This window comes from Zosterops lateralis, assembly GCF_965231275.1.
Source record: "Zosterops lateralis genome assembly, chromosome: 1".
Taxonomy (NCBI): Eukaryota; Metazoa; Chordata; class Aves; order Passeriformes; family Zosteropidae; genus Zosterops; species Zosterops lateralis.
Window position 1 is genome coordinate 20,303,178 of NC_139762.1, and position 23,965 is coordinate 20,327,142.

Below are 23,965 nucleotides of genomic sequence, written 5' to 3' on the forward strand. Positions count from 1 at the left end.
CACTAGACCAGGATTGACCTCAGTTATTTCCCCTGAGCTGCTGGACTCACCCTGTGCCCTGCCTGTGCCTGCTGCCACACTTGGCTACCTGTTCCCTTGACCCACGGGAGAAAATTCATGCTCCCTGCTTGGAAAGGCAATCAGAGCCAATAATACTCCCTTTAATATCAATGGAAATGTGGTCTATTTAAATTTGCTCAGCAAATCTTCCTCTTCTTTGATAGACCATTCTGAAGCCTTCAGAAATGAACCCAAATCTTCCTTTTCACCTCAGCAAGTTCTATCTACTTTGGCAATGAACACAGGCACAGGCAATGTCTAACAACTGTTCTCTTCTAGCAGGGGAATTCTCATCCACTTCAAAGGGAGAAGGAAAAACCTCAGGTCTCAGCCCTTGAACTCACAAAGAAGATGACAAAAGCAGTCCCCTGCAGAGCCTCATTTAACAGGGGCCTGTATTGGCATGACAAGGTGATCTTATTAACTTGCACAGGGAATGTGCATGGAGAAATGCAGGATCTCTGCTAGTACAGACATAGATATAAAATCAGTGTACTTATTAACAAAATGTCATGTAATAATTCACTACTGTGAATCACTTTATAGCACAATATTATTATTTAGGACTAGCACCATATAATCTCTTAGTATAGTTTAATAAAACTGCATTATTGTAGTCAATAACTGTATTAATACAATGAAAATTTACTTAATAAGTCCATAATTATCATTCTAATGCCATTCTATTTATTAGAGAATGATAAAGAGAGTTGTAAATATTTATTTCCTAAGCAGTTCCTAAGCTTATTTGCCCTATTTATCTTCCACACAGGTGTGTGTGTTTTACCAGACTTTCCCTTGAAAGTCTGGTAAAAACTATTTCTACAATTGAATTTTGATTTATGAAATTCAGTGGAGTATAAATTGACAAAATACTGACACAATTTACAGACAAAAAAAAATCTCTTACCTCCATTATCTTTTAGATGCAGTGCTATCTTGGTGTCATCTATAAAAGAAATCCAAAATTAGTTGAAGGAAAATGCATTTTTCTAGGTCATGAATCATTTTAGTAATCAGTTTCTAATGATAAAAACATTCCACAACAAGAAAATTATTTGATACTCAACACAATGAGAACTAGATTGTGGTGTTTCTTACACTGAGCACTACACTTTCTTAACATTAAAAATGAACATTTATGAGAGTGTTAAAACATTCAGGAGGATTCAAAACACTGGCAAATAAGGGTATGAGAGTCTGTCTCATAATATTTATAAATAATTCATATATATTTGATTTTCATACATAGCTTGAGCATTCTATAATATTAAAGACTATATGAACCAACATATGTCAATAAAGTAAGACAATGACTTAGTTCCTTTTTGAAGAATCTTGAAAATGTCTACTAATACTAAATCCTATTTACTCCCATATTCCTCTTTTTCTTGTGAATTTTAATGAACAGAAGACCAGAAAATATTCCTTTTAATGCAGTCCAAACGGTGCACTGACAGTTTCTAAACTTTTATTGCTTTAAACAAAACCAGCCTTTCTTATCAGTAGATTCCCACCTAGAAATGCCTTCAGCTCAGATTTTCCTGTCACAAGCTACTTGGAAAATCTGTACCTAGTACTTTTTCTTGTGTTAACATACAATTTCAATAAACGCACACACACATTTTATAGATGTTCCTTGATTAATCTGAATTAGCTTTCTTGCCCAGATGAATTTCCTTCAAAAGCAAGAAAGCAGGACATCCCAAGCTCAAAAACGTAAAATTTAAGCAGCCATTGGTATGAGGATGAGAATTGACCCACCATTACTTACCCAGTTAATTCAGTTCAGAAACCTAGAGGAACTACTTCACAGCAGTGAGCACTACATGAACAGAACAGTGTCAACTGACTGAAAAAAGTAAACATATTTCAAAGAGGTTTTTATTTTGGACTATCTCGAATTTTCACCTGGCTAAATAGAATTCATAAAAGAATTACAAATTCATTAAGTCTGTCATGCGAATTCCTTATAGATTTAGCAGGGTCTTTTACTACTACTATTTCAGCCGATTTTGGACTACTGCCTGAATGTAAAGGAACATAAGAAGTCATTGTAACCTCAAGTTTTCTAGAAGTCTTCCTAACTTGTCCTTGCTTCTCCAGCAGCATCCTCTCCTTGATCCTTCATCCCCTTTGCACCTTACTGGGGCAAGAGTGAGCAGTTTGTCAGCAAGAGCCTTGACTGCAATTCCCAACTCCTTCTGCTGCCCCAGAGGGAAAAGGTTGTCATCAACACATACTTAAAGGAAATAAATTTCTTTTTGAGACGTAAATTACTTTTTTTTTACAAATCTAAAAAGGCAGTTTACACACATCACCTTCTGTGGGCAGGCTGGTTGGAAGGTGGGAAGTGGTCGATCCTCTGGTGGTTGTTAAAACTCTGAACCTTGTGGTGGTTGGCAGGAGGGTGGTGGTGGAGTACAGAGGTGTTTCAGTTGTGTCTATATTTTTCTCACAGATCTTATCCTTTGACTGTTGGGAAACAACAGAAACAAGAAAGAGAAAATTAATTCTCAGTGGAAACTGTCAGGAATGAAGAATTCAATCATGGACAAGTTGCTGTAATAAAAAAGAGTGAAAATAGACACTATAGATCAAGAAATTTCAAAAGCTTTTTCTTTTAATTTTCTTTTTTTCCCCCTTTTCCCCCTTCAAGTCTCTATGCAGCATTTAGCAACATGTATTTTTTAATTTATCTGCAAAATTTGCAACTCTTAATTGTTAAGGACAAGGTTTCATAGTCACCCCAGACTGTCAAACTTGTTACTTCCCTTGATCAGAGTTTAACATCTAAGTTTATAATTCAGATCTTCATTCTTCTGTTATGAAAGCTCATTGCCATCAATCTAGGTGCCATAAAACATGTTAAACAAGATGTGTGGGAATTAAGTAGTAGCTCTTCATAGTGAACAATGTGTAGTTAACTGGAGCATTTAATTAAGCTTTACATGTAATTATCACAAAGGAGCACACATACATGTGTAAAATGTGTGCATGTATTCAGCCTATAGAATATTTATTTACTACAATAAAACAATCCATTCACTCACTATATGCCTATTGACTCTACATAATATTAAAATGTAATATATTATTTGTATATACAAAACCATATAAATAGATATAAAATATAAATCATAATTATTATAAAATATAAACAACAAAATGTAATAAAATTATTACAATAGCACACTATTAAATAACAGTCATCATCAGATAATAATTTAATACTTATTTACATGGGCAAATATTTTGATACAAATGTAGAGTCTGCTTGCTTTTTCTCTTTCTCCCAAGTTCTGGACATTTTTAAAATTCTGAAGATACAATGAATAATTTCTTTTATGGTTCACACAGTTTTGCAGGAAAATACATCCAATTATCTTGCAGCAAATATGGGAACTGCATCTAACTCCTGTTGTTCCCATTCATTTTAATGAGAAGTGAAGCCCTGCACACATTTATCTCATTTTATTGAAATCTGGCTGTCAAAACCCAGTGGTCATTGTCTTTCTTTTAATATGCACAGATACTTTATCATTCTTTGTTTTACCAGAAACAATTTATTATATTACAGAAATGTATCAGTACCTGCAGGATAATTATTCTTTAAATATCTTTGGGGTTTTAGTTTTTTTTTTTTTTTAATATTGTTAATTTCACTGAGGTAATTTAGTCAAAATTTAGCTCAAAATCTATATTAAAAATAAAGAAACCTTACTATGAGAATCCTCATTATTTATCCTCTTGAGTTAAGCACCTAAAACTGACCATTGTGGGCTAATTATTGATCCTGCCCTGAACTCTAGAAGCCATCTCAGACATAACTCTGGAAGATGCCAAGCAAACTGCTGCTTCTACTACAGAGAGCCTAAAAGCTGGACAGTGAACTGCCACCAAGTAGCCCAAAACTGTGCAAATTAGACTATTAATTTGTCAGATATACTTGGTGAATCGATAATATCCTCTCAGATCATGTATTAAACCTTGGAGCACATGCTGGACTGAAACAAGAAAGGAGAAGCAGAAAGAGATGTTAATGTCCTGCAGAGAAAAGCTTTTTGATATCTTAATTTGCAAGCACAATTGAGTCCTAGCTAATTATAATCTGGATTAAAGCAATACAAGGGTTGTGCACGATAATAACACATGCTCCCAGTAACTTCTTCCTATGTTCCTGAAGAGGTTGCCTCCCCCCAGACAATAAATATCTCAGAAATTTTGCTTTCAAATCATCTGCAAACTGCAAAGCTGAAGCCTCAAGGCCATGTAATAAGGCAGTATGTAGGTTGCTGTTATTTTGCAATTACAGTTAACAAGAAAAAAAAATTTCTTCCATTAATACGGATTTTTATTATTACTTCTCTTTGCTTTTACTGAAAATAAAACAGAATATGCTTTTTTAACTAGACACCCAGGGCTATGTTTTGCCCTGGGTTTCACCTGACATTTCAGAAGGCCTACGTTGCTGAAACTCATGAGGGTATTTAGCCTGTTCAGCAAAAATGGAAAAGTAACTGCTTTTTTATGGCCACCAGAAATTTAAAAGTGTCATAAATTAATTCGTTCCTATTACCACAATCTCAACATGGAAAAAAAAAAAAAAAAAAGAAAATGAAAACCAAAACAAACCTCAAACCAAAAATGCTTGTAAAGGAGCTTTTAAACTGGAACAGAATCATCATCATCATCTTTATATATGTTTGTTGAAAATGAACTTCTCAGGTCTAGGAATACCCCAGATAAATGTCAGAGGAGGCTTATGGTCCCTGTTTGACAGCCCACCACTACCAAAGTCAGATATCTTTCTCTCCTCTCACTGCATTTCCATGAAAAGAAATCGAAATGCCATGTAGGCTGGTTGTGTGAGGGCTTTCAAATTTTTATTTCAATTATTATTTTGATTTTATCACTTTGGATTCATCTCTGTAATTTCTTCTTTACTAAATGATTTGGCCAGACTTCACAATCAAAATGCAATGTCTGTTTTCACTTGAGGCTACACGGGCAAAGGGTTTTCTGAAATAAAGAACATCATAGTTTCTTCCTCTTGTCTGGTAAAAGTCAGAGATCTGAAAGAAAATCCGTACAGGGACACTGTTTTGGAGGAGGTTTTCTGATTTTTGGGGTTTTGTTTAATTAATGTAGTTTCCAAAAGATAAAATTTTACTTTTTGTCCATTTTATTCCCTCAAATGGGGAGTGAAACTGCTCAGATTGTTATATGTTATGCTTTTGTTATGCCTTTTAGGATCCCCCCTGAATGATAAATACAGTATGCCTTTGGCCTTGAAATCATGGTCTATAATCTGAATAATTTAAATAAAAACATCATAACTGTATAAATTGCCTCTGATGGGCTGATGATGTAAACTATTCACATACCTCTTCAGGGCAGCCACTGTCTACCCAATCTTGTCGGTGACGATCAAATCCACTGGAGCATCTTTAAATCATGAAATAGATAGAAGTTGTCCAGATGGAAATAGGAGTAAAAAGAGAATAAAGGAAGGGAGAGGAACAGAACAAAGTGACAGAAAGAATAAGTAAATGATACGATTTAAAATCCATATGTTTTATATGGTATCACTTTTATTCAAGATGCTTTTTCTTACAATATGAGTCACTCCTTTAATCCACTTCAGTGAAAGGTGTTTCAATGAATGAGACTTTTGGTTCTTAAAATTTATTTATCATTTTTAACTAGGAATATCTCCCTTCCACTGGATAATTATTTTTAAGACAGCATAGCATTTTTAAGTTTGATGTCAACCATATAAATGTAAATAAGTTTAATTATTGTTGTTTAGATTTAGCCAGGAAAATTTAATCCCACAAAGGATGCAGTGAACCAGTCACTGGGTTTATCAGGCAAAGTGATCTGAGACATCAAGATAGAACATACAACCATTTGATCAATGTTCACAGCTCCTCTGAACACTCGCCATGACAAATAGAGAACACTCTACCACTACTTCTACCTCCTATCTAGATGCAGAAAACTTAAATTACATGCATATTTCCTATTAAATTAAGTGAGTTTAATAACCTGCTCGCAATATCCTTTGTCTTTTGCTGTATGTAACAAAGAAATTTTTAAGGAACTTGTAACAATTTAATATAATGATTCCCCTGGAAATCCCCATCTTCCAACAGTATTATCAGTGATTGTAGAATAAGTTTGTGTTTCCTAGACAACAGGTAGCGTCACAAACAGAAAGCATTATTAAAATGGCAAGCAAATAACAAAATCACGATGTTCAGCTTTGAAGGAGATTCTTCCCAGCTAGGGTGTTTTTTATTTTACAGGGTATGTTTTTGGTTTCTGCATTAATTTCCTGCAGTATTTTGTTATGAGACAGTGTGATGTCATTTGGCACACATGGTGATAACTTACCTGAATGTATAAAAAACCAACTTTTTGCTGTTTTTTGATAAGACTAGGCAAACAAATAAGGCCCCTGTTCTAGTTAGCTGTATTTAAGGGTCATTTTTTTGTTTACGAAGAATTGAAAGATAACAAGACATGTCAAGTACTACCTACTTCAACCAATGTAAGAGGTTCATTTGGAAGAATGGAATTTATTTTTATAGTAGGAGAGGATGTTACAAGAAAGTGTAAACAATGTTAACCACACACTTGGGGTAAGAAACATCTCCATAAAATTATTCTGAGCAGAATCTACAATGTCTTTGAGAAAAGATGTTGAGAAAAATGCTCATTCTCTTCTTATACTTGCATTGATCCATATTATGCAATAATAACTAAAAGAAATCACAGAATCAAAGAATTACAAGGTTGGAAGAGATCTTCAAGATCATCAAGGACAACCCAGCCCTAACACCTCAACTAAACCATGGCACTGAGTGTCACATTCAATCTTTAAACACATCCAGGGATGGTGACTCCACTACCTCCCCAGGCAGAGCATTCCAATCCTTTATCACCCTTTCCATAAAAAACTTTTTCCTAATAGCTAACATATATTTTCCTTGTGCAGCTTAAGACTGTGTCCTCTTATTGTGTCAGTTGCTGCCTGGAGAAGGAGACCAACCCCCACCTTACTGACCAACACCACCTTTCAGAAAACACCCCAACACTAACAGGTGTCAATTTTCACACACACTATAGCAACTGGCTTCTCCAAAAACCCATTGCCATTAAGAGAAAAATGTTCCAACCAGAAATGTATTTCAGAGAAATACAGATATTTATTTCTTAATGCATGTGGCCTCTAACAATAGGAAGTCAATTGACCTTGGCTGGAGCAAGTCCAGAGGAGAGCCACAAAGTTGATCACAGGGCTGGGGCACCTCTCTTATGAACACGGGCTGAGAGAATTAGGATTGTTCAGCCTGGAGAAGAGAAGGCTTGAGGAAAGGAGGCTCCAGGAAGGCTCCCTATACAGACTTTCCACACTTAAAGGGAGCTTATAAGAAAGATGGAGAGAGATGTTTTATCAAAGCCTGTAGTGACAAGACATAGGGAAATGACTTTAAATTGAAAGAAAATAGATTAATATTGGATATAAGGAAGAACTTTTTTACAGTGATGCTGGTAAGTCACTAGAATAAACTGCCAAAAGAAATTGTGAATGTCCCATCACTGGACACATCACTGGAAGTGTTCAGGGTCTGGTTGAATGGGGCTTTGTGCAACCTTGCATCTAGTAGAAGACGTTTCTGCCTACGCCAGTGGGGCTGCACAGAATAATCTCTAAAGGTCCCTTTCAACCCAAACTGTTCTATGAATAAAGATCACTGGAGAAGTGTTTCCTTGCTGAAGTGTGAATGAATCAGTGCTATGCTGGGAGCTCAGTGCTGCTTCTCCATCTCTGTGGTGTTCTGTCTCTGTGAATATTTGAAAGAACAAGAAGAACTTTACTAAGCAGAAAGAAATGATGATATGGTATTCCAGGTATGAATAGAAGATATTTTTTTTTCAGTCTCTCCTACTTTTCTCTAAAATTTGAAGAGCTCCATTAGTAACTTCTGTGCCCATTTCTAAGCAGGACTGGACTGATTTTCCAGATGTACTGAATACTCATAAATCCATTACATTTTATTCATACTGCTCTGTCCCAAATCTGATATTTTGAGGATATTCAGTACATCAGAAAACCAAGCCAAATATTTAGACATGAAATCAAGCTACTCCATAAATTCCTCTACTTGAGGCAGTTGCTGCAGTTACATATCTTTGTTAATTCAAACTAATGTACTTAGAGCTAGGAGGGACTAACAAACCTAGATTTTCTCTTATATCTACATGGTGTCAAATATAAGGGTCTAAAGATTAAATGAATAAAAATGTATGCTTGGTGCACTCATTTACAGTTCTTAAGTCTTTTCTTACAAACTAATGAATTTTCAGGGTGGGTAACATTTCTGGGGTTATTTTTTCTTCATCAGGAATTAACCAACCACCAAAAACTGAATGCAATATACAAGGACTTGGAATGGCTCTTTCAAACATGTGAGGCAGTCTTAAGAAGACTCTGCCTTGAAAAAAGTGCATTAAACCATGGGCACTGCTTATCTAATGTTCCCACTGATGCATAGTAAGTCCAAACAATATTATCAGAAAGCTTTATCAGCAATGAGATAGTCTCCTGGCAAACCTGTTTGTGAACTTCCTTTGGGGCATATATCACTTGATGTCAGCCATAGAAGCTACTATTGTTGCTGCCTTGTTGAGTTAGAGTTCTGGAAACTGTCATTTCAGTGCAGCACCCGCTTTACTGACTGCCTTTTTAAGACCTTAATTTAGTAGTGTGGTGATAATTCCCTGTTGCCATTAAAACATTGGAGCAGATTTGATTTGCTGCACTGTTTATGCCATCTGTCAACACGGCTATTTTATAACAACTTCATTTTAAAGTGGTGACTGAACTCAGCTCCGAGGAAAGCAATAATAAAGATGTTCTAAGAAATGAAAATAGGGACATTTATGAAATGCAAGAAATTTCAAGATTTGTGTGAAACTCTGGAGTACTGGTTCAGAGAGGAAAGGGAGAATGAATGCTTCTACACAAATAGCAATGATGACTTGGCACAAGTAATGCAGCTGAATCTGAGAAACAAGAAAGCTGTCAAAATCCTTTCTGTGAACTGTATGTAGCCAGAAAGGAGTTGGAGATGCCATCCTATTTACTAAATGCCATTCACCCATATTTAGCAAAAAATATTCAAATGACAAGTGTCCACAGTGCAGGACATGAAATGCTTTGTTTCTTTTCTTAAAGAGAATTCAATGAGGATTGATGATGATAATGATGATGATGATAATAAATGAGACAACCTGAATACAGAAAATTCATCAAGGTTTAACCTAGAAGCTAGAAACATAATGGAAAATTATTGGGGTGTAAAGGGGCAAAGTCTGTATGGAAAAACCTTTACACCAAGTTGAGCTGGTGTATGACAATCAAGAGCATCAAAATGCACAGGACATGTCATTTAAACCAGTAATTTCCTACTATTTTTGCCTCTATAAGAGCATGTGAAGAACATATTTTTTGGAAATGAAAGGCATTCCAGAAATCTGAAATGACTTTGTAAATAACATGTAATGATTTAGTTCAGTTAAAAGGTTTATTAACTCAGCTAAATAAAAGCTTAATCTGGAAAATTAAATAGAAAATTGAAGAGGCAGAACTGTTTTCTGATTTCAACCACTAAGGAAGGACCACCACATTATGAAAAGATTAAGAGAGTTGCTAGGATGTTTGAATTACTAAAAGAATTAGAACATTTTAAAGTGGAATTTCTTTCCAAAGTGAGATAGGAAGGAAAAAAATAAAAATAAAAAAAAATATATAATATTTTAAAAAGTACTGGAACTTTGTGTCTGTACAACTGGAAAATAACTCTAATCATAAAGTAATTTTTGGAGGACAAAATGTTTATCTTTGTGCGTGGTCTGGTTTTGCCTCCCTTTACCACAGAGCAGGCTTCTATTTGGTTCTTTCCACCTTCAAATATCACTTTCTTGCCACACCGTGCTGTCTGGGGAAAGACTGAATTTTCGTTCCTTTGTTATTTTCCACTTTCAAATGCAGAAGTTAATGACAGCTCAAAATGCTTATGAAGTTCATGTGAAGTGTCACTGTGAGTGCCTGTGGTATGCATTTGTAAGGTATTTGAATAGCATTTGGGCTTATGCTTAGCTCAATACTCCTACGCATATATCTGAATTCTAGCACAAATATGTTCTCTGTATTTATCCTTTACTTAAATATTGCTTAATTAAACTGTACTTCAGAATAGGATGACAATTTGATTAGTCAGAAGAGGATTTGCTCCCATCTTGCTCTTTTAAAAATAGCTGACTAGCTGAACACAAGGATTTTTAAAGTAAAATCAGCCTATACTATTTTATGAAAAAATTGAATGTTATGAAGGCATAGTTAATAGTTTATGCAACATTGAATTCCACCATTGTCTTAACATTGTGTGCTGCTCAAAATTTAAAATGTTCAGGTAATGATAAGGATGATCAAAGTGGAACAAAGTTCAGCAGTCAATCTTCAGCCTGACAATGGTTCCACAATTTTATAGAATGGAAAGTTTGGTAAACTATAGCTACATATTCTGTAAAATACTACTGAAATATCAAGTAAACATAGAAGTAAATGATGTTAAAACCCAAGCTGTTATTTTACAGAAAATGACTGAACATGCATAAGCCTCAATATTTGTAACTCTGACACAACATTTGAATAGGCAGTATGAAATAAAGACTCCCACAGGGAATTCGTTCTGTTGAAAGAGGCTAAGAATAAAAGTGGGATAAAAGAAATAAGTTGTATTTTCGATTCCACTAGAAAGAAAAAGATCAAATTGTGGTGAAAGCGAGACTTGGCAGAGTTCTGATTAAAGAAGAATAGGAGGATATTTTCTATAAACTTAATGTCAGTTACAACAATAAAGGAAACATGATGAAAAGCAGATAAAGAATGAAAAAAAAAGCTTTTCTAAAGGCTCTCCTTTGAACAGTTAGAAGGAAAAAGATAGTGTAAGAGGAGGACCCTAGAGTCAAATTTATGAGATTATGGTATTGGATTTTCCAACAGAATCAGCAGAAATTTACATCAAATGTATTCTCTGGGAAGGAGCCACACTGAGATTAGTCCCTCATACTAGATTACAGTTTCCAGTGTTTTGACTTTGTGCATTTGTACCTGCACAAAGTGGGTATAAAGAGCTAATAGGAACAAAAGTTAGCAGAGAAATCTGAACTGTTGGTATTGCTACATGTTTAGTACACAAATAATTTCTCAGGGTTCAAGGCAAAGAGCTCTGAAGTACTACTGGATGTACTTTACATTCTGGTTAGTGATCCTAACAAGTACAGTTTAGCCCTTCTTTCCAACATGATTGTCTGAATTATTTTCTATCTTTGAATATTCAGCTGATACTGACAATATATCAGAAGTACAGTTAAGTGTTGCATACCAATTGATTTAGTCTAATTTAAAAAAATAAAAATATGAAAGTTGCCTTTGGAGAATATATTTAATTTTCCACTTTATTGATAAGGAAACAGAACATAGGAGACATGAAATGATCAGCTGAGATAACACAGAATTTGTAACGAAATCTAGAATTAAGTCCAGATTTTCTGAAAACCAGATGAGCATGTAATATTTCACAGCTTCTGTGTTTTCCATGGTACTCACAGACATATGAACAGTTCAATTGGGAATTGAAAGACATCAAGTCCCAGGTGGTGTGTATCAAGGCACAGATCTCATTCAAACATTGCCCATGCTCTCTTTTTTATTCAAGTACTTTAATGAGGATTTTACTCCTTTAAAAAAAGTCATGCTGATAACATTAACAACTAGTAGAGTCCTCGTGACAGGATGAAAATGACCTGGTGCTTAGAGATGGTATGAAATAGTGCTGTTCATATGTCTGTTATCACACATGAACCCCCACTAAACATACAGTGTACACCATGGCTGATTCACTACTAATGGGCATCAGCATCTGAGCTGCTAGAAAGAGAATTGCACCAATGATTTGGTTACTGCTGGGTTACTGCTCCTGCTGTATCTCATTCACAACTCTAAAAAGAGTATGAACTCAAAGTAGGAGCTATGACAGGCAAAGGAGGCCTGGAGTGCTAAACTTACTCTGCATAATCCAATGTTTGTTTGCTTATAATGGTATGTGAATTAGGGCTAAGAAAAACACCTTCTATTAAAACTTAGTGAACTCTTCAGTTAGAGAGCAAAACAAGGAAGGATGTGATTCATCCTGTAACTGGTTATGTTCAAAGCAACTTAAAATTGAGAGTTATTTGTTTCCAAAATTCGTATCTTAATTGTGTCTCATTTTTCCTTCTAAAAGTGAGTCCAGTTCCGAAGTCAATATTGAGCAGGAACAGTCATCAAAGGATATTACAAAAGAATTACAGAACAGTAGGGGCTCCTCAGTTCCTTGATTAATAGTAGCTATTGATATCAATTGTGATATCCAGTGATTTCATTAATGCATTATGATAATGCAGATATTGGAAGAGTTAATAGACCTAAATAGAGAGGGAACTAAAGATGACATTTAAGGGAGAATACTGATAAAATTTCATTCATTTCCCTGAGGTTGGGAATATCTTTTACAAAGACGTGTTAGAGAGTCCCCCAGTTTACATGACTGGAAAGATTGAGGAATATATATGCGATAAAAAATCTGAAGAATATGTTGGGAAATGAAGCAGTTTGCTTTAGTAGGTCCTAATCTCAGAAAATCCAAAATTTATGAAGAGACATATGAATTTCAGATTTGTTTAAATAAATGTTTTTGACAATGTTACATAGGAATATGTGTTTAGTAATATGTAAAGTTTAAAATATGCTAAAAAAAGAGAGTTTTCATTCATGGAACTTCATTATAGCATCATATCTAGGAGGCAATGAGGCAAATATCAATGAGATCTCAATGATGCTCAGTTAATATTGAGGAGTACAACCATAAGAGGTTAGCACTTCTGGAAAGCAATTAAGACAATTGTGATCATTCTGTCTATAGTAGTACAATAAACATGCCCAGAAATGTTCTTTGGCACTGAAGACTGCTGGCACACAATGGCCTATGCTTGAACAAGCAAACTGTCTCAACCTTGAAAAGGAAGAGGCTGCACATAAGCAGCCATCTGGGAATAACCTTAGAACAGTCCAATTCCTGCACTATGCCTGGGAACTGTTCTGGACAGTGCTCCTGGGCATGGACTGAAATCACACCAGGAAACATCATAACCGTTTTAGTGGCACATACAATTGTTTTGCAATGCCCAGGAAGCTTTCCAGGCTGTGTTTAATTTGCAATACTATGTAAAAAGATACTTTGTATGAGAAGATGAACTATGCTTATACAAGTGACTGGGGCTACCATTCTGCATTACGTTTCAATGAAACATAAGAAAAAGAAAATTTGATAAAGTGCAAAAATTTTCCATTAAATAATTTTGGTTGATGCCATTAAAATCACTTGACTTATTTTATTTATTTATCCTTGTTTTATTTATTTCTACTGTAATGAGAACAAAGGAAATTAAGAATGATCATATAAAAACTGGTAGAAGATAGATTTCTCCATAGTAATGCAGTGAGTTGGATATTTATATGAGAGGAAAAAAACCCTAACGCTTCCAAAAAAAAGAGACTAACATTCATACTAAAAATTGTCATAGAGTCAGGTGTGATAATCTGGGCTGCCTGTTTCCATAGATGTGTGCTGAGTTTTGACATTCCTGAAATTCTTTGTTCTCAGTTTCTGTTGTTTCACTTTTTTTTTTTTTCTTTTTTTTTTTTTTTTTTTCTTTTTTTTTTCTTTTTTTTTTTTCTTTTTTTTTTTAACACTTGGAATAAGGAAAGAAGGGGACCAGTTGAGAAAATTATTATCTAGGCCAACAATTTAGGCCACAATGGGTAGGTGGTATCTGGCTTCTGAAATATAGTCTCATGAACATTCAAATATTTGATAAAATGTTCCCAGCAAGTAATTTTTTGGAACATACCATTCTCTGGTAATCAAGGAAGGAGTTTGGAACTACAAATTAAGTTCATCTCAGACATGACAGGAAAGAAATCTAGTACCTTGTTCTTCACTAAATTATTCTTCTGAGAAGGTCTATGAGACAGAATGAACCAACTGCACAACCATTATTTTTTACTTAACCATTTATAAACCTTTTCTGTAACTGAACTTACGTGAAAAATCATCCTAAAGTCATAAAACTTGGGTTGGCCAAATTTGTGCATTTTCTAATACATCATTTTTGGGACAGAAGAAAATGTCCAATTTTTTCATCTATTGTAAGCAGTACAGTTGATTTATTTCAGGCCATTCATTGGAACAGGAGATAAGATATAGTGCAAAACAGCAGTAACTCTGCTCTATGCACAGCAATGCATAAAAGCATTGCAAAATGAGCAGTGACGGGTAATGGAAATATCCTGTTACAGTACTATCCTAGCTTTTTTTGATTACAAATTCATTCAGGACTAGAAAAACGAATTACTTTCATTAGTTTCATTAGTTTCAAATATATATTATTTGGCTCAGAAACTGCTGTTGTGGGGCCTAACAGGTCTTGAGAAACTAAGAACCTACTTATGTTGGTTTTTTTCCCCCTTTAACTTTCATATTAGAACTTTGAAGTTCTAATATGTTCAAAGTCAAAACATATATCCTGCCATAGAGCAGTGACCATGAACTCTTTTAGAATCCACTGTTTTCATTAGTGGAAGACAGTCAGCTCACTTCTGACTCAGTAGCACAGGGATAGTAGCTAGCACAAAACAGTATAAAGAACTATACATGATTGTCAACAGAGAGACAAATGTAGCAAATTTCAGAGGTGTGAAAAAGATATAATTTGGGACTTTATTCACAACAAAAAATGGAAGAAAGCCTGAGTGTCGAGAAGATAACCTAAGTAGAGTAGAAACGATGCTGTAGACATGATGTTATCTCATTGTTTTTTGGTACAATAAATTATAGTGAGACAACCAATGAGAAGTTTGTGACCCTGACTGTATTCTTTGAACATGGGTTCATACATCAGTGGTTCCTAACTGAAATGTCAAAACCTTCTTGAAGCTCTTTCTCTGAAAGCAGGTAAAGCAGGTACAGTATTTGCCTGATGCCGTAACCTCTCTCTCAGTGTTTTTAAGCAGTCCTGTATCTAAGTAACAAACTTAGTTTTTCTATTTTTTCTCATTTGTGTTCTGTATTTATCTGTTCATCATCTACCTGTATTTCACATTTCACATATTACATATTATTTGCATATTTTGAATATTACTATACTAACAAATTTATTCAATCGTGTTGCTAAGTGTCTTGTTATCAGAAAAGTTTGCTTTATTTGAAATTTGAATTTGAATGTCCCTTGAATTCTTTGTATTATACAATTCAAGTGCAATAGTTATGGTAGATGAACCTTTGAGGCATTTATTTGGGAATCAGAGAGTCTATGTCTTGTGTAGGATTCCACAAAAGAGAGAGAGAGCATATCACACACAAAATGATGACTAGAAGTGTGAATCAAGTTTCTTAAAATATCTAGGATGTGTATAAATTGCATCATAAGGCATCTGTGGAACCCCTTCATAGATGAATGCCACCTTTCTGCAATCAAATAGGAATTTGTTTGAATTCAAACTTAGCTACTAATGTAAGAAATGAACAGATGAAAATGGAAGCAAACTGAAAAGAATTTTGGGCTGCAATGTGACAGAATGTGGCATAGTTCTGTCAGAAAAACCCCAAAAGTTTAATCCCAGAGTAAATGCCTCTCTAATAGAGCATGGCAATACACACTGGAATGGCTATCACACTCAAGATAAACAAACAATGAGGAATTAAGCCTGTACTAAGCTCTCTTGTGATTTGAAAGATTTATGACTGGCACAGAAATCGCAGTTCTAGATATAAATGGTTCATCAAAGACTGAGGTGGGCTTTGTCTTATTGTTCTAATGCAATAAATGAAGAATAAATAGTGTTTAAAAGAATTGTAGCTGAAATTTCTACAGAAAATAATTGTACTAGTACCTCTCTTTCTAGTGTTTTGTCATTATGGTGTCTTAGGTGCATCTGCGAATTTAAACATGTTAATGAAATACAGATGTTGTCATCTTTCCAAATAAATCAGCAAAATTAAGTATTACTCAAAGTACCTATAACAGGTATATATAACAGTCTTCTATCCCTCATCTCAATGAGATTTAAGTGCTTAACTCTCCTCTGTATCTTTGATAAGTACTTCCTGCATTTAGTAAAAAAACACCTTAGGAATGTCATATATCTGGTAATAGACAGTACATGAGACAGAGTTTACACGAAAGTCTTAGAACAGTCAAGGCACTGGTCATTTCCATATTAATTGTGATATCTATGAAGACATAGATATCTGAGATGTGTTGCAAATTTGGATATCACAGAAACCTCCACAGTGGATAATGAATAGTCTCTAAGCTCCAGAAGACACAGCAACGACTCTGGCAAAGGATGTTACTGTGAACCTCTAGTTAGTGAAAACAATCTCAAATTTTGAAAGGCAAATGTTATTTTAAGAAACAGGTATGTAGAATATTAATAGTGTGAGCGAGGTGTCTTAAATGAATCATTATGTTTACATCTAGCTTAAGAATCTTCAAAATGCTTCCCCATCTTCAGGTCCAGGTTTAATTTTTCTATTAAAATATTTAATAGAAAATATTTTACCAGAAATATTAGGATTTCAGACTAAAAGAGAATTGTAGCAATCTTCTGCTCCTCTTCTAGAAATAATTTGAAGTTTTATAACCCAGCCTGGAACTTCTTAAAAATCTGCATCAGTTATGAACATAACTGTTGTCCTCATGCTGTTCTGAGTTATTTAGGAAAACAAAGCATGGTATGCATATGTGCGACTAATGCTGCAGCTGCAAGAAAACTGGCTATTTCCTGTATTAAAGCAGGATTCAAATTTGCTTGGTTAGATATTACATCTATTAATGTTAGGATCAGGATAATTTTATGGAGCTGCTGAGAACATCAATGAGTACACTGCAGAAAAATGGGGAGAAAAAGAAACTTGGGGGATGAATGGTCTGGTCTTGCACTAACTTGTACTAAACCCCTGAGAGCTAGTGCATGATCACTGGGTTTCTGCTCAGAGACTGAGCTTTTTAGGTTTCTTAATATTAATCACAGGAATTATTCCAGACAATTTGGGCTTGAGGAAATTACAGAAAATCCACAATAATTCAACTGACTCCAGCTACTATCAAATTTCACCAACTTAAAAAAACATAGAAAGGCTAGTAATCTGCTATTTATCCATGTGAGATTCTCAGTGAATTGCAAATTCCTCTGGCTGCAGGCTAACTTTCAATAAAAACATATTGTGATCTCAGGATCATCTATGTTCCTTATCAGTACTTTCCAGTGTACTGTTATGTATATTTTACTGATATGTACATCTTTACCATTATTTTTAAGTGTACCTACAGGGTCACTGAAGCTATTGCTCTTTTCTAAACAGAACTGCCATCCCACTTGAGAATATCTATTACTATAATCTTGTGAGGCTTTTTTCATCCAACAATACCATCACTGAGCTCATTCTGATTTGAGAAAATGCTTTGTTCATTAAACACTTTGGTGCCACTGTCTTTTCTTGCTTTAGTCCCATCAGGCTTGCCATGCACACAAAAGTCTTAATTATTGAATGCTAATTTCCTACCAGTTTCTTGCAGTGCATGAGGGCAAATTAGCTTGTCAAATTAAGAGCAAGCACCTTGGAAAGTATTTGAAAAAGTTGAGTGTGGAGCAATTTTCTGTTCAATAAAATATAGATCTACTTATTATATTGTTCCTATCAGTCATGTATCAGGGCTGACAAATTTACACATTAATTCTTGATACATTTGTTGTACTTGATTAAAAAGATCAATTGCTGTCCCAAAAGAACTTTTAAAATAAAAGAAAAATATGTTGCATTTTAGAGCAAACTCTGAGGCCATACTTTCTGATTCCCAGGTCTGCCAAATGATTGCTTCATAATAGGAAAATTGTATACAGGTTAGAAAAAAAGTACTGCCATTACTTTTCATTTATCACAGCGTAAATGTGACCTAATTCAACAATCTGATTGTTAAGACCTGAGTGTTAGGACTCAGCTACATTTTCATTAAAAACCCCTCCAGATGTAGTGGCATACAAACATCTAGAATTTGGGCACCTTTTTTTGCTTTGTCTGAAGCAGGGGTATGACCAGCAAAGTCATGAAGTCAGACACATTGATAGAATAGAATATATTTAACAGAATACACTATATTTTAAACCTCTAGCTCTTCAAAAGCATCTAGAATGAGATTTTGCTTGTAATTTGTATGTGAAACTATTACATTGATTGGATTATATATGCTCCCTCTGGTGGTTTACTTAATCCATAGAAATGCTTTTTTGTTTGTTTGTTTGTTTGTATTTCAGTGGCTAAGATACTGTGATCAATTTTATAATAACAGCACACTACTGTCAGCTAAATAGTGTTTGGATAAAGACAGCCTGAGTATAAATCAGCCAGTCTTTCTCCCATCTTTTAATTTGAAATGGAACTATGAAATATAAATATTTAAAGTTACATAAGACTGTTATAAATACTACAATATTTGAGTCAACACTTTTTAAAATAAAAACAGTTGTTGTCAATTGGGATATACAGACCAACAAACAAAAAACATAATCCTTTTCTTCTACCTGATAATAAAAATTTCCAGACATAAATTCACAATTGAAAGTTAACTAAACATGTTTCCAATTTCCTTCTAAAGGAAGAAGAACAAACAAGACATTTCAAAATTATTCAGAAGTTCCGAAGACAAGTAATAGGAATTTTTAAACCTCAGTTACCATAAGGGCACTATGGGGAAACTGTCACTCCTTATTTCAACTGTAACGTGTTTTCTTAAAAAATGCGGGTGCCTAAATAGTCTCCCTTCCCTGCCTTCCAGCTAATCAGCATGGAATCCAAAACAACTTGTTTCTTTATTACCTGCTTAGATGGGAATAGTGATTATCATAATAAAAGATTAGAAGTATCACGCCTTAAATCACATTACTGCTACTATTCCCAGACACATTTCTGATTTTTCCTTTGCTCAGAACACATTCCATAAGCCCCAGCTATAACCTGTTCATTTACACAACTGGTGCTATTGTTGGCACACGGGATTAAGCATTGAAGTAAAATGCACCACAAATGGGATTCTTTCATTTTTTTAGCTCAGGATTGCTTTAAGAGTATAAGAAGCTTTGGGAGCTGTGCATACACACAAGGGCAGTATGACTCTCTAAAGTGCATGGAATGTCCTGGCTCATCACTGCACTCAAAAAGTCCTGGAATTTGTACTTTGAAAAGTCTCTTTCAGGGCACTTTTCAAACCAGGGGTCTGCACTCTATTGGGTCAATACCATAAACTGGTATGATTTCTAACCTCATTATTCAATGCATACTCTGGAAAATAGAGACTCTGAAGGATAAGAGTGCAAAATCTCACTTCTTTTCAGATCCTGGCAAGTCCCGAGCAGGGCTGCCTGGAGAGCAGTGCCAGAAGTTAATCCTGAGTCTCCAGGCAGCCAGTGACTGTGGAGAGTGGAGCTAGTCTGAGCTGGAGACATGCAAGGAAGTTTCAGTGCTCAGGCTTACATGCCTCCACATCTAATGGGCCATTCTCCAGGGGTGCCTTGTTCTCAGTGGATCAATGTTCACTTATCTCCTGTGCCTCTGGGGGTTCTCTGATCACTCACAGAATTTGTGTCAAGGCAGTGTCACCCTTACTGAGTAGAGAAGCTTCACATGGCTCCCATGGGGGATTTCAGTGCTGAGCCCTGCTTAGACTCATCTGAAGATTCTTTCTTGTACAGTGTTGGACCCTTAGAGATTTTCTGGTCCTGGATACTTAAATCCAGAATTTGGTAAAAAGCTGTTTTTAGTACTGCTCTCCTATTCTGTGTAACTTCCCTTGAAAACCTAAGTGAGTCTGCCAGCAAAGCATCCTTGTGGGTTCAGATGTTAGGGTTTTGGGTGCCCTTGGTATATGGCAGACAGTTTTGAACATTAAAAATTTGAATATATGTACCAACAGTGACAGCTGAGTAAAGCTATCATCTAAACTGTTTATAGATCCTGCCCTTAGTACTACAGCACTCCAGTCCCCTACCATCAGTGTTGGAGTGATGATGGTGCAGGTACTGGGAGATGCTTTTATCCTGTACTGATAAAGTGAAGCATGAGACATTCATAGCCTGAGTCTCCAGCATGCACAGATTGCAAGAATGTGCTCTTTGTCTGCTTATTTCTGAACACACTGAAATATCAGTTTCATTTCACTGCCCAAATCTGAGGCTTTCCTGAAATTTATCAAAATAAAAACATCAATATCTAGGGAATCTTTATTTATTGGACAATCAACTTCAAATATTTTCAAGGGAACTCACTATTTCAGTATATGCAAGCAAGTTTAATAAACTGCAACTATAAAGTAATAGCACGGTGGCCTTAAAGCTTCCAAAAATCTTCCTAGAAAATGACATCTCTTAATGTGCAGGCTATACCAAGTGCCTAGAGCATATAAACATTTTCAGATGCACAAGAAGATGATATAAGCAACTCTAACACTTATGAATTCTCCCAATTTTTACATGTCAGGAAGTCAGAGATAATGAAGGGAAAATGATCCACATTTCAGCCACTGGAGACCGCCATGGGACAGGTGCTAAAGTGTTTCAGGCATTTTATAGACATAGATACTTGTGTTGAAGAAAGTTAGAATACCATCTCATCTTACACATTTATAGTTAATCTCCTTTTGAAGAGTTTTACTTCTGAAACAGTTATGAAATATATGTAGTTCCAAAAGAAATCAGCTCCTAGGTAGATCCTCCATCTGCTAAAGTCAAAAGAAAATGATGTGCCTTTACTTCAGCCATGATAAAGTTGTGTGACACATCATAATGGATTTCAGAGTGGATAGTTTGATGACCCTTATGAAAGAACTAATGGTGATTTAAGCTTGTAGAGAGTGCAGGAATAGAGGATTTGACCCTCAATCACATCCAAAATGAACCTGTCTCTCCAAGAACTGCAGAGCTTGCACAGCAGCTGGACTGAAGTTACAGGTAGGAAACAACCTACTGCTGTAGGATAAAGCTGTTTTCATTCCAACACAGATTGTCCACATGAAAGAATAAAGTTTTTCTGCAATGGTCTCACTCATCAATTTCCTTGTGCAGTTAAAGGTTTTACATAAAGTTTTGGGTATTTTTTTCCTCTCAAAACTGTACTTTGCTGTGTGAATGACTCAAAATGTGGATTAAATCTAATGCAAGGCAAAAAATGGTATGCAAGATGGTGTTCCTGGTAGTAATGTTTCTCTGGCCAAATGGGGTAATAAGTTCCTGAGAAAAAAGGTTGTGTTTCCCAATGGATGCCTGTAGGCTTGTTACCTACACGGAAGTCTTTCTGCTTGAGAATATCTCACTTTAGAGCACCAAAGTACAACTGTGACGCCACGGAAAGAACATCTCTGTGTGTTTCAGGCCTATCTGACCCTCATTACCTATCAGTGCCCTCAGCAGCAAACAGGCATTCTTCCTCTGCAGAAACCTGAATGGTAGGTCAGCAGGGAGATTATTGAGACATTGAAAACCTGTCACTGTCAGTTCAAAGCCATCTACAGGCTTTTGCAAGAAAGGCTAATTGGCTTCCCCACTCTGGGAGTTGCCTACAGACAAGAGAGGCAGTTCTGGTTCCTCATCTCTTGGACCAGTGTGTCCAGTCAGATTTGCAACTAAGAAGCATTACTCAGGCATTACTCCTAAGCATTCCTCCTACTTCCAAAAGCCCTATAGGAACAAATTTGAAAGTGGACTGTAAATATTAATTTCTTTGTCCTCTAGGCATTTCTAAGTCTAAGTTAATACTTCATGGAATGCTTTGACCTTGATTTTATCCTACTGCAGCAGAGCAATTTATATCGTAGCAGGAGATAAAAGTCTCCATTGATTTACAAGGCTGGTGAGTGAAGAGCAGTGACATACAGAAAAAAATTGAAGGACTGTGAGGTAGGAATTAACAACTTTCCAACTTTCATGATTTTTAACCACATTATTAGATTTTCTTGTTGAGAAAATGCTTCTTCATCACATGCAAAAGAGTGTTATAACACAGCAAATTTATTTTTGAGGGGAACATAACCACAATGTGATACCAAAGCAAATGATTCTGAGCACTCTCCTTTGAACCAGACATTGCCACTGAGAATGGAATAAGACTTTTTTATTTTGTATCTCTTGAAAATGAATATACATGCTGAGAAAGAACAAGGTAAAAGAAGAGAGGCACTAGAGTAGAAGTCCAGAGAGAGTATGCAGAACTGGTAGAAAATTTTCAAAGCTGAGACAGAATGATTCCTCATCACAATAATCCTACAGTGTAACCACATATATCTTCGGTTTTCACATTTTTTGAAAGCAAGTTGTCTCTTTTTGCAAAATATTTAACCATTTATGATTTCAGATGTCTTTCTCCATAGAGATGAAATAGTTGAAATTGCTCATTTCAGAAACTGGAGAAGAGTAGCCAAGAAAGACAACGAGGCCTGAAGCAGACATCCACCAAAGCCATGTGTCCAGAGGAAACAGCAAGCTAACAGAGTAGGTGTAAAATCCTGTATAAGGTGTTCTGGGGACTGGACCATGAAACAACTGGTCTGATCTCATAGCTGGGGCTGCTTTGAGTGGGAGGTTAGTCCAGATACCTTTTCCATTCTGAGCTATTTTTTGACTCTATACACAATTCTCTATTTGCTAACACCTGAATGAATACTGTTCTTCTCCATAGATAAAAATTTTATGGTACGACTTTTTTTTAAACTACTGAAATTCCCATGTAGAAACATATTCTTAGTTTTCCTTCCAGTATCTATTGTTTTTCTAAGGAATCGTTTCCTGTTACCTTTGCTGGTAATCAAACAATGTCCAAAAAACCCTGCATGAAGTGACAGTCTCACTACTGTCAGTAATGGCCTAATTAATAGCAATAAAAAACTACTCAGTCTACCTGCTGCACCTTGTCAAAAGCACAAACATGCTGCAGAGTGGAGACAGCTGGTTTTAGAAAACAGTGCAGGACTACCTCACAGTAGGCTCATCTTTGATCTCCACATGGAAAACAAAAAGCAAGGCTTTCTTCATTCAAACTTTAATTGAATAGACATAGATGTATTCAGACTGTGTATTTTTCAGCAGTAAATTACACCATGCCAGTTGTGAGAGGACAGCAACAAATGCTCCTAAATGAGCAGAAAGAAATACAATGTGGTTATACGCCTGGTTCTGCTCCTGTCGAGGTGGAGGATAAAATTAATTCTCCACAGTGAATTTGTGCCTCAGTGAGCAAAACAGATTTTTCAGCAATTTCAGAACTCAGGAAACTCAGGTGTTCAGAAACTGCAGAGAAACAAGAAGAATCTGAAGATCTGCCTGTTCTTCACTCACATAATAAAATCATATAATAAATTCATATAATTGAGTTTATCCAAACAAAAATGAGAACACTGGCCACAAAGGAACAGGCCTTGCTCAAACAAAGCCAACATAAAGTTGGTGCTACAGCATCTATTGATGGAAGGAGAATGAAACAATGCTGAAAGCAAGGAGTTGGCTAAGGCAAGCAGGAACTGTTTATGCTTGCTTGGAACAGTCTTCTAGAAGTATTATTACTCTGGAATATATTTGGTGTGTTTTCTATTACTTGGTTTGCCTCAGTTCTAATTCCACTAAAAAGGTTTTTTGCAAGAAAAATGGGGAACAGAGTTACATTTTAAGTGAGTGACTACAGGAGTT

General features: G+C 35.6%; 1 protein-coding gene across 2 annotated transcripts in view; it reads right to left on the reverse strand.

Annotated features, from left to right (window-relative positions):
• PLXDC2 (plexin domain containing 2) overlaps window positions 1-23,965 on the reverse strand; it is a 250,408-nt gene that overhangs the window by 24,232 nt on the left and 202,211 nt on the right. For both annotated transcript variants that reach the window (XM_083861238.1, XM_083861239.1), the window contains exons 10-12: window positions 5,448-5,508; window positions 2,382-2,535; window positions 971-1,009 (exon numbers count right to left, since the gene is read on the reverse strand). In XM_083861238.1, the coding sequence (XP_083717364.1) occupies window positions 971-1,009; window positions 2,382-2,535; window positions 5,448-5,508 (254 nt within the window). The remainder of the gene's footprint in view (window positions 1-970; window positions 1,010-2,381; window positions 2,536-5,447; window positions 5,509-23,965) is intronic.